The 12,819-nt window shown below is 38.2% G+C and overlaps 1 protein-coding gene across 1 annotated transcript in view; it reads left to right on the top strand.

Annotated features, from left to right (window-relative positions):
- The window catches only part of LOC149835970 (histone-binding protein MSI1-like), a 93,228-nt gene that overhangs the window by 65,244 nt on the left and 15,165 nt on the right, over positions 1-12,819 (top strand). Inside the window, exons 4-5 of the mRNA XM_090008882.1 lie at positions 8,905-9,029; positions 12,240-12,335. Coding sequence (XP_089865008.1) covers positions 8,905-9,029; positions 12,240-12,335 — 221 coding nt within the window. The remainder of the gene's footprint in view (positions 1-8,904; positions 9,030-12,239; positions 12,336-12,819) is intronic.

Here is a 12,819-nt window from a genome sequence, read left to right as displayed (position 1 = left end):
TATACATGATTATATGTATTTTAACATTATTATGGTACAAAAATTCTCACTAATCAACTAGGTCAAGCCTACTTGTCTATTTCTGGGAGTATGGGATCTCCATGTTCCTCTAGATTTTCTGGAGTCTACTTTTCAAACTGTCATTGTCGGTTAAGGGAAGTAGTGCTTATACGAGTCTTTTTCGAACTTCATTGAAGGGCTAGTGAGGCTTTAGAAAGTGGCAGCTTTTATCCCCAACTTTTATGCCTTTCCATTGTGTAAAACTAAAAAGTTTCACAAACCGTTATTTTAACATCTCTAGATGTTTTATTGTTGTTTCCAATAAGGAGGCCTAAACATTTAATATAAGAGCCGAACACATTTTTGCGTCTTTGTGTAAAGTCTAAGTAGGTCTGTACAGAAGAAAGCAAGGGAGGAGGTTTAGATCACTTAATTTCTTTCTTGACACAAGTTTTAGATGTCTATAACAAATTCTTGTATGTGAAGACTCTGTATCATTTGTTCTTGCATGCGTGTGACACTGTCATATCTGTGTTTTTGGAAATGATATGTTGATTCCTACACAATTACCATAAAGTTCTTTTAGGACCATCTTTGTCTACTATCTGTCCATGAGAGATACATCTAGTAAGCAACTAGTAGAGTAGAGTGTTAAGATTGTGTACCAAATATATATAGTTGTATGTAAACAGAAATACCCATCAGGGGTATTTCAGTCATTTCTTATTGTAATAGGGATCGGCCAACTAGGGGCTGACTTTCTACTTTTCCTTTTTATTTTTCTTTTTGTCTTTTATGCTTTTTATATCATGTGACCTATGTCACAGGGATTCGGCTAGCAGGGTGCCGCACCCGCGTCGATGCGACTGGACGCGGGTGCGGGTGCGGCACCGGGTGCGGTCAACCCGATCCTGGGTGCGTTGACCACACCCAGGATCATTTCAGTCCATTTTTGTTTAGATTTTTTTTAAAAAAAAAATTGCCCTATGAAATGGGCTGCAGAATTTAAAAAAAAAAATTTTGGACAACTGCTTGCTGCTGCTGCTCTTGTTTTATAAAGGGGCACTTGTGTCCACAATATCTGACGAGCTTTGTTGGCATCCCATGCTATTCCTGCCTCCAAACAATTAATTCACAGCTTTGGAAAACATACTGTTAACTTGGAAATGATGATCCATCTTCCTCAAAAATTAAAACCAAATTCAAGAGCCTTTTGAAGTCTTTATGCTTCAACCAACCAATTCCTTTTTCGTCAAGGATTTTCTCTCTCCATAATAAATGATAATGATGGTGGTAGAGTAGAGCCTTGGTGGCTATTAGTATTCACTTTTCTCCTGACGAGGTGTTCTAGCCGTAGCCTTGTGTAGACCTCTCTTTTCCACATGTCAAATCCAATAAATTTCTTTTAGCTGTCATCTGTGTGCAACTGTATATAAAATGAAATTTGAAGAACCCTAGGCAGTGGCGTCGTAGGCCTCGTGAAGACTCTCTCTCCAACAAACCACGTCAAACCTTTCACTTATATTTTTTTCCGTGAAGACCAGGGAGTTTCAGACATGATTGAATCATGACAGTCAGCAGAACGCAGCTGGCTGGGTCGATCAGATTGTCAATCCTTTCGGTTCATCAATTTTGTCTCGTTGAGCTAAAGTACACAACAAGCAGAACGTGGGTAACAAGTCTTCACCCCGACCCCCTTCTATATATATATATATATATATATATATATTTTACATTTTTGCCCCTGCCGCACCCCCGCACCCGGGTTTTTTGGAAGTGCCGAATCCCCGCACCCACACCCACACCCACACCCACACCCATGTGACATAGCATGTGACTGATTGGGACAATCCCAACTAGCTGTTGGGCTGCTCCCAACGGTCATAAATATGACCATTGGGTGCTAGCCTAACACCTAGTTGGGCTTTCCCCACTTTCCCTTTTATTTGGTTATAAATAAGGGTTTTCCCTTTGTATTCTCTAATGCTTTACCTTGTGAGTTGTGATGTTGGTGTGTATTTTCATTATGTGAATACCCTTGGTCCATATGTAATATCTGGTAAACTTTCCTGATATTTTCAAGTTTGAAAATACAATTTTTAATTATATAATTATATTTAGTATGCCAAAAAATAATAAATAATTAAATATGAGCTGACGTCAATATGGGTCTGGACATGGTTCAGGGCCCATTGAAGAGATCCATATTTATTCATTTTTAACTTTTAAATTTGAGCAAAATGCAAGTTAAATTCAGACCAAATTCAAGAGTTTAAATGAAACTAGGACCCTAGTTAAATCCGTTACAAACCGTAGATCTCATAGGAGATCTGATTTGGTGATTTTGGATATGGGTTGGTTAAAAAAATGCATTTTTCAAATTAGACCGGCTTCTATTTTGTTTTTTTTTTCACTTGGATTATATATATATATATATATATATATATATATATATATATATATATATATATATATATATATATATATATATAGGTTGGCATCAGTATGGATCTAGACCTGGTCCAGGATCCATATTGATTAGTGGGCTGAAATCCAAATGTATATGGATTTGCATCATGGGTCCAACCCAAACCCATAATCCATCCATAATTTTTTAAAACAAAGGGAATTCAAAACTTTAAGAAACACACACACACTATATATATATAGGATTCATCATGCGGCAGAGTAAGAATACCAGTTATCGTCATTGTGTAACATTACCAAGTGGTGAGCTAACAATACCAAGTGGTGAGGGATTTACTTGTAACGATTTAGAACTCGAGAGGTGTCAAGGCATGCGACAAATATCCTCATTGGGTAACATTTAATCCCATTAACGGACCAAAGGATTCATCAAACCCAAGGCCAATCCATTGAGTTAGTAGAATTCACATGATAAGTCTTTGGGCCATTTAAACATTTAATACCCAACACAAGAGGTCTTCTTTGGAAAGTTCATCGAGGGACAATTTAGCCAGTTGGCGGTTCAATACAGATATAGTACAAGAGTGATTGGACATTCTTAAATTCACAAATGCTTAAAAACTGAAAATTATTTCTGAGTTCACATATACTTTCAATAAAAAACATAATGAGTATAAACTCTAATTCCTTTTTAATTGAAGGGTCCTTTGAAGCAATGTATATTCATTTTTGAAACCATAGGTGTGAACAATGCTTTGAAAACAGACACATTCATTTTTGAAACCATAGGTGGTGTATAATTTCTTAATCATGATGAGTTATTGTTAAAAAAGATCTACTCATGGTTTTACAATAAATCCAACAATTAAGAAAAATAGAGGAAAAATTATCATTATGAACATCTCTAATTATGAAAGGTTATAATTAATAAACACAATTTAACTCTAATTGCAATTAGCGATTGGCAAATTACTCTAATCATGAATAGAAAATTGTAATTTACTCTAACTATGAATGATAAATCATAACTTCAAAATGTAACTCTAATTTCAAATGGTAAATACTAACTTACCTTAAAGTAGGTCTCTCTTACTCTCTATATTGGTCTGCCTCTAGGTCTCTTCCTTTCTCTATGCTACAAATGATCGGAAGAGGCTCTCTACCCTCTCCTATTTATAGGTTTTCCTAACAACTAGGGTGTTGCCACCACATCAGCCATGTGTCAATTTTAGGTTTTCCAACTCACCATGCTATTGCCACCAATCAGTCATGTGTCAACTTTTCATTCATGTGGCCATGTCCCTTGACATCCAGCTACTTGAGGTGTCTACACCTCATTTGCTTTCACTCCTATGTCACATGGGTGCGGGTGCGGGGATTTGGCACTTCCAAAAAACCCGGGTGCGGGGGTGCGGCAGGGGCAAAAATGTAAAATATATATATATATATGATTTTGAAGTTTTAACAGTTTAACATTTAACAGTAAACATTGTCATAAACTCATAATATGATTCATCATGCATGCAATATATCAACCTAAATATCAAATTATCAATCAAATAAGTAAAGCAATTACATAAATCGATTTAAATATCAATCAAATAAGTATTGCATAAAAGAACTAAATTACATACCAAAGTATATCCTGATGAAGTAATGGATGCTAATAATTTTCTTCTTCATCATCAAATGCATCATTAGAAGGAATACTGAGCTCAGCTAAATCCATGTTTGTTACGTTGAATTCATGTTCTCCCTCGAAGTCACACTCTTCTGGGTTTACATCCCAAAATTTGGATGTTCCTTGTCTGCATTATAAACCCAATTTGAAAATGATAAATACAATACAAGTATATTTAAATGAAAACTAAGAAATAATCAAATAACTAAGAGAGCAAATTAGTACCTGTATTCATCATTGCTTCGCGAAAGTAATCGAAGATTTGAATGAACATATACTAAATCCTCTGCACGCTTGCTGGTGAGTTTGTTTCTCTTCATGTTGTGGATTTGATAATATGTGCTCCAATTTCTTTCACAACAAGATGAACTAGCAGGCTGCGATAGCAATCTTAATGCAAGACGTTGCAGAAGAGGTGTTTCTGATCCAAATGTTGACCACCATGTGATAGGATCTATATTATCTTCTTCTCTCGCGAATAATGCTGGTGCATATAATCTCGAAGATGAAAATTTTCCAAACTCTTGTGTGACTTGATGTAGAAGATATGCTTCTGGAAAAAGTCTTGTCATACACATATTTCTATGTCTTGATAGCTCTGGGTCTAAATTTGGAGGGACACGACCAATACCACCAGCCTGCCACTTATTTGCATAATATTTTGGATTAAGAGAATGTGCCATGCAATGCAAATGAGTGTTGCTCTTATCCCATATTCTGACTAAAATTGAATGAATATGATTAAAAAAATCTGAATCATCCAATACAGGATTTTTTCCTTCATGCATGAAAACTATAGCTTGTATTTTTTAAATCATATTATCCCACATTTCATAAACTCTGTGAAGCATGGGCTCATCCTTATCAACTTCTCTTAACATTTCCCAAATAGGTTGCGTAAATTGAAGGAAGTATACCACTCTGTCCCAAAACTCATCATCAAGAATGAATTTCTTAATTTCTTGAGCCTTCGTATCATCATCAACACGATAGAATGTCCAATTTTCATCAGTCACCATGTTAATCAAAGCATTCTTCACTCTTTTAATCCTCTTCATCATCACAATGATGGACGCAAAACGTGTTTCAGCGACCTTCAACAATTTCAAATCAGAATGCCTATTAAATATAGCATTAGCACGATGGTGGTTAACAACAAAATTCCTAATGCTTTTGACATTTCTTTCTAAATCTTCAATCCATGAACATAAAGCATATGCTTGTGAATTTTCTTCTTCTTTGGGGTTGCATATGCTCTTTAGGGCTAGATTTAAGCTGTGTGCTACACAGGGAGTCCAAAAAATATGAGGGTACTCACTCTCCAAACTCAACGCTGCACTTTTACAAACTGGAGCGTTGTCTGTAATGATTTGTACCACTTTCTGATCACCCACTTCTTTTATCACTTCTATAAACAATCCCTTCAAATACTCTGCATTTTTATATTCCCCAGATGCATCAACTGCTTTCAAGAATATTGGGCCACTAAGCGAACAAGCAATGAAATTGATTAATGAACGCCTTTGAATATCTGTCCATCCATCAGACACAATGGAAACTCCATTTTGCTCCCATGAATATTTTTTAATTTCTAGCAACCTCTTCACATTTGCCCTCTCTTCTGCAAGAAGTGTGGTTCGTATTTTTTCTGAACTTGGAGGCACATAACCACTCAAATTACAATTTGCCAAGGATGTTACTAAATCCTTCCAATAAGGATTTCTAGCCGCATTAAATGGGAGTGAACCAGAATAAAAATACCTCACAACTTTTCTATCCAATTCTTCTCTTCCATATGTATTGAATGCTGCTTGTATCGTTCCTCTACCTCCTACATTGACTTTTCTTTTTTTTCCAGCATCTTCTTGGTGGCTTGCAAATGGCACACTGACTGCAGAAGAATCGGCCATTGCCTTTCTCTTCTCATATTCTTCTTGTATTTTCTTGTATTGTCTTCACATTGCCTCATCAACTTTTCTGCAAGCTGAAATGCCATGTCCTGGTATCTTCAACAAATGAGCCTTCACTCTTGTGTAAGACCCAACAAAATCTCTTTTGCAGAGCTTGCATCGAAATCTCTTGTTTCCACCACCTCCTTCTCCAGTTTTTGCGAGTTTATCTACATGTACCCATAGTGGCCCCACATCATCAATCCCACTGCAACTATCAGCAAAACTAGCAGCAAAACTCGCATGTTGGGATGAGGATGATGCAAGTCCTTTCCCTTTGTCCGTCATTTTTATCCTGAAAACACAAAAAAAAATACATTACAATTTTCAAATCAATTCGAAAACACAGTGAGAAGGGGGGGCTCAGCCCCTCCCCTGCCAACCCAACAAGAGAGCGAGAGCGAGGGGTGCTCGGCCCCTCCCCTGCTGAAAACAGAGGGAGCAGGGGGGGGGGGGGGGCTCAGCCCCTACCCTGCCGACCCAAAAAAAAAAAACAGATGGGGGAGGGGCTCGGCCCCTCCCCTATCGACCCAAAAAAAAAAACATATGGGGGAGGGGCTCGGCCCCTCCCCTGTCGACCCAAACAAAAAAACAGATGGAGGAGGGGCTCGGCCCCTCCCCTATCGACCCAAAAAAAAAACATATGGGGGAGGGGCTCGGCCCCTCCCCTGCCGACCCAAACAAAAAAACAGATGGAGGAGGGGCTCGGCCCCTCCCCTGTCGACCCAAAAAAAACAACAGATGGGGGAGGGGCTCGGCCCCTCCCCTGTCGACCCAAAAAAAACAACACATGGGGGAGGGGCTCGGCCCTCCCCTGTCGACCCAAAAAAAACAACACATGGGGGAGGGGCTCGGCCCCTCCCCTGTCGACCCAAAAAAAACAACACATGGGGGAGGGGCTGAGCCCCTCCCCTGTCGACCCAAAATAAACAACACATGGGGGAGGGGCTCGGCCCCTCCCCTGTCGACCCAAAAAAAACAACACATGGGGGAGGGGCCGAGCCCCTCCCCTGTCGACCCAAAATAAACAACACATGGGGGAGGGGCTCGGCCCCTCCCCTGTCGACCCAAAAAAAACAACACATGGGGGAGGGGCCGAGCCCCTCCCCTGTCGACCCAAAATAAACAACACATGGGGGAGGGGCTCGGCCCCTCCCCTGTCGACCCAAAATAAACAACACATGGGGGAGGGGCCGAGCCCCTCCCCTGTCGACCCAAAAAAAACAACACATGGGGGAGGGGCTCGGCCCCTCCCCTGTCGACCCAAAAAAAACCCCTCCTGTGCCGAAAAATGAGGGAGCAAGGGGGGCTCAGCCCCTCCCCTGCCGACCCAAGAAGAGAGTGAGAGAGGGTACCTGCGAAAGGAGAGGATGAGCTGGGGCGGCGGAGCTGGGAGAGAGCTCGAGCTCAGGGGGAGAGAGAGGAGAGATTAGGGCAAAAATTTTTTTTGCCCTAATCCTCCTTTTCATTGGGGATTTTTTTTTTACGCCCAAATCGTGTACAAAAATGACCCTGGGTGCGTTGACCGCACCCAGGGTCGTGTTGACCGCACCCGGTGCCGCACGCACACCCGCGTCGCGTCGCGTCGACGCGGGTGCGGCATATGTTTTGCCGAGTCCCTGTGACATAGTTTCACTCTTATGTTAACACCCAATAGGTTGAGGTGTCATTCTTGTTGACACACAATTACTTGGTGTGTCTACCCCTTATCTTGCCACAGCTGGTTGGGGTATTTAGGTTGGATCCTATTGGAATTCCAAATTCCTAACCAAAATGATATATCCAAATCGATACCCATATCCAAAATAGTAGATCCAAATCTTTATCCACATCCAAGATCCTTAGGATCTAAACTATATTGGATTTGGATTGGATACCCAATTATGTTCGATCCATTGCAGTAATTTTCCTTTATAGCCTTCTCTTACAGTACCTGGACAACTATGAACTGGGTTCGACTTTTACAACTAACTTAGGTTTGACTTTTACATAAAACAAAATAGTAGTCTTTTATATTTCTTAGATAATTATGGTCTATGTCACATGGGTGCGGATGCGGGTGCGGATGTGGCGATGCGGCACTTTAAAAAAAATTGGGTGCGGGGAGGATATATATATATATTAATAGTTTTATGTTAACACTATTGTATTTGTGTGCATTTATGTATTTTTTATATATAATACAAATAAAAATGGACTTGATTAGGGTTAACTGAATCTACTTTTGGATAAAAATGGACCTCAGTGTGGTTGACTTCACCTAACACAAAGGAAGTTGTGTCCAAGTGTCACACCCGCCTGGGTGCGGGTGCGACGCCGGTGCGGTGCCCTGTTAGAAGAGTCCGTGTGACATAGATTATGGTATTGGTTTGACTTTTATAAGTGACCTAGGCTTGGCTTTCACAAAATACTAAGAATAGTTGACTCATATAATTCTTGGACAATTATGACTTTTGTTTGACTTTTACAAAGATTAGTATATTACATGTTTCATGCCTATTTTCAGGACCCGAGTGTCGTTGATGCTTTATGACTTCTATTTGTATCACAAGTGGGTTGTTCTCCATCTCTAGAGTTGTGATGCATGTCAGTTTCTCAATTGCTTACTCTTGGTGCATGTACCATCTTTTCTTGCTGGCTCATAAAACTTTTGGTTACACTTTCTTTTCATTATTATCTTTTAAGAATGCTACTAATTACTGTATGCAACCTGCAAAATATCTACACACTTCACCTGGATTATGTTATCAACTAAAGCAAAAATTTAATAGCTCCTTACATTACTGTTCAAAGTTTTGATTAGTTTAGCAATAATATAGAATGCTGATGAAGGGTTTTTTCTCTCAGGTCAACTGCTTAGCATTTAACCCATTTAAAGAATCAATTGTAGCTACAGGAGCTGCAGACAAGTCTGTCAATTTGTTCGACTTGCGGAAGCTTAATATGCCTTTGCACACATTCACTGCTCACTCGTAAGCGCCCACTGAAAAAATATACCTTTCCTTAATTTAAACATGACCATGTTAGACATTATGAACTAATGGGTTTAAGTTTGTTTCATTAGAAAGCTCTTTGCTTTTGGAATATGTTGAATTTTGTAAGTGCACTTTTTGAACTTTTTAATGTTCTTGTGCCTTAAACTTTTTTGTTTATTCTTTATACATTTTTTTTCGTGCCTTAACTCAGTTGTTTAACAATCTCTTCACCTTTTCCAATTCCTTCCAAGCGCTGGATAACCCCAAGGAGTTGTGGTTTTTTTTTCTACCAATCAGGGCCCTCCCTTCACGAGCATCTTCTTCTGTTTGCTAATATTTTGGGGCTTAATTGATTCTTTTATTCTATATGATATCTCATATTTAGTGTGTTGTTGATTATCTTATCGGACCTCAACAATGGAATGCAAAGGTGGCATAATTACTAGTTGTCAAGGTGATTTGTTAAAATTATACAGTGCATTTAAAGGCATTTTACCCCATATGTCCATCTCATGTAAAGTGCTTCAGATTTTCTCTGATTTTCCTAAAATGGTGGTAAATAGTGTTCTGTTTTGATTTTTGTGCACATTCTGAGCATATCAGTTAGTATTGATGTTTGTGTTGAACATCATTCTGGTCATTTTTGAGTATGCTATCTGTTAAAACTTAAAAGTGGTTTGGTCTATGTCACATAAGTACATGTGTGGGTACAGAGGGAACAACACGACAATTTCAAAAAACATGGGTATGGGGACATGGCTATATATTATGTATATAATTTTTAAATACACATATTACAAGATATTTCACATAAATACAAAATTCAAAGAATCAAATTCCAACGACAATAAATTAATTTAACATTTAACTAACTGACAACTAACAAGTTTAGTTTTTTCAAAATTCCATAACAAGTAAACACTAAGAAGTAACAAGCAGCTAGTAGCAAGTTAAGAAATAAGTTATAACATGCCAATTAACAATTTCACATACATATTTAACCATACTAAATTCAGCTAATACTTAACAATTTCACAGTGATGGTGGGACCAACTTGCTGGAGGGTGCGAGGATTATGACTTAGTGGCCAGGGTTCTGACGTATTCAAGAGTCTTAATTTTACAGTTTTATTTTTTTTACATTTTAAATATGTTTTTATTTTTTATTACATTTTTTTCTTTTTTTATTATTTATGTATTTTTTGTCTAAACATGATATTTGCCTACTTATTTTGGTTATTTTTTATAGTTTTTAAGCCCTGAGATTTTCTTGAGATTTATCACCAAATCTATATTATCGTGAGAAATAGCCTCACTGAGATATAGCTGATACCGATATTTGTGACTATGATATGGAGCTACCACTTAGATATTCAGATTCGAAGGGCATGGTGTGCTGACTGAAGTGAGCTTTATATGGGCTTAAACAAACACCCCAGTTTGAGAAGTTTAGCACTACCATAAAATCGCTTGGGTTTGAGCATAGTCATTATGATCTTGCTTTGTTTGTGGCTTTTTCTATTCTCGGGGAGTGTATATTGCTCCTGTATGTTGATGATATGGTTATTATAGGAGCTGATACACAAAAAATAGTTGATACCAAAAGCAGGCTACCTGGCACCTTTGAAAAAAAGATCTGACATTTAAAGTACTTCCTGGGTTTTGAAGTTGCTTATTCCAGAAGAGGGCTCTTCTTGTCACAACATATATATGCAACTGATCTTGTGATTAAGACAAGACTGGTAGATGACTCCAAAAGAGTTTCTAATCCTATGAAAACAAATATCAAGCTGAGTAGTTTAGATGGAGAGTAACTTGAGGATGCTGTGATGTACTACATGAGTAGCTTGATATATTTGACCATCACTAGACCAAACATTGCTTATGTGGTGCATGTTGTTAGTCAGTCATAAGTTCGCCTACCTCAGTTCATCTTGCTGCTGTGCTTAGGATTATTTGGTATGTGAGTGACATTATGCATTTTTAAATGTTCTTCTCATCCTTGTCCTCTATAGATGTTAGTATTTTGTGATTCAGATTTTGGAGGACCAACCAGAGATTGTCTCTCTATTGCTGATTTTTGTGTGTTTATTGGGAGCTCCTTGATATCCTGGAAGAGAAAAAAACAAGTTGCTCTGTCTACTGCAGAAGTGGAATATAGAGCTATGACTCAAGCTGCTGTAGAAATTATATGTATTACATGGCTTTTGAAAGAACTTGGAGTGACATTTTCTTAAAGAACACCACTGTATCGTGACAATACGAGTGCTATTCATATTGTCAAGAATCCATAATTACATGAAAGAACAAAGCATATTGAGATTCATTGTCACTTTACCAGAAGTGCTTATGAGGATAGAGTCATAACTTTAGAGCATATAGGCATGAAAGAGCAAGTTGTAGATGTATTCACCAAGAGTTTGACTCCATTACACTTTCAGTCATTTTTCTCCAAAATCGAGATGATTCCTCTAGCATCATCTCAAGTTTGAGTGGGAGTGTTGAATATTGTCATCTAGATGTATCATATGTATTCTAGCCATTGGTGCTACCCCATTGAAGTGTAATTATTATTTAAGAGGGGTATTAATGTAATTTGCTAGGAGGTTAGTGGTAAAATGTTTTTGTCTCTTAGTGATATAAAGGGAGTCAACCCCTATATGTTGTATCTTTTCTATTTTTTTCTTGTTAATGAAATTTGCCTAGAGTGCCTTCTTCTCCTTCTTTGTAGTTTGTTTTTTTGTGCATCTGATGAAATATAATGTAATTGATGACAAATTTTAAAAGAAAAAGAATTCAAGTGAATCTAAAATAAGTGAATACGATCATAAAAAAAACAGATAAAGTTAATGACACAATGTTGACTGTGTGAAACTGGTTTGACTGAGTTCATGAAGTGTCGTGTCTTGTCCATGAAGTGTCAAATTGTCTTATTGTGTCGATACAGGATACACATTCTAAGTGGTGTCTGTGTGACATAGATATGGATTTCTATCTGTTGCACATCCTTATATTTCTTGTTTCTCTAGTTATCCTATAATAAAATTTTCATTGCAAGATATAACATTTTCAAGAAGTTTCATTTTCCCCCCCATCTCTGGTGGCAGTGATTCATGTTATGACTAGATACCTTTTTTAGTTGTGTCATGGTGCTTTTTTTGTTAAACACCTGAAAAGATAGACTGAATTCCTCTTTCCTCTTCCACAGAGATACAGTGTTCCAATTAGAATGGAGCCCTAAGAATGATGGTATTCTAGCTTCTGGTGGTGACGATGGAAAAGTGATGGTTTGGGACCTCAACAGGTTTGCTATGTCATCTTAAACATAACTTAGATGCAGCCTTTGTTTTTGATAACGCGATCTATAAGTCTTTCCTTGACATGATTTCGATTTTGCATGCATGTGCATTGTGCATGGGTGCGTCTTCATTTTCTGCCTCAATGTGCGCACTTGCCTGTGTTGGTGCCTGTATGCGTGTGTCTTTGTCTGTCTACATGCATGTTATTTATTGTCTTTCTGGAGCACATTGATAGTACAATCAAGAGCCTTTCATTGATAGTACAATCCTTGGATTTGAGAACAAACTTCCTTCCCCCATTCATTCTCATATCCATGTATTTATCCATTACCCCCTTTGTACCAGGGGTCTCAGATCCTTGATCTGTGATCCTTTGTTTGAATAGCTTTGATTCTTGTCATGGAGCCTGCAACACGCCAGTGTGCACCACACCACTATAGATCCTCAATCATTGTCACTTATTTTCTTCTCCTAATGCATCTAAAAGTT

The sequence above is a fragment of the Nuphar pumila genome, chromosome 6 (assembly GCF_984573655.1).
Source record: "Nuphar pumila chromosome 6, dmNupPumi1.hap1.1, whole genome shotgun sequence".
Taxonomy (NCBI): Eukaryota; Viridiplantae; Streptophyta; class Magnoliopsida; order Nymphaeales; family Nymphaeaceae; genus Nuphar; species Nuphar pumila.
Note: the sequence above shows the minus strand (reverse complement) of the source record. Positions and strands in the feature narration are given on the sequence as shown.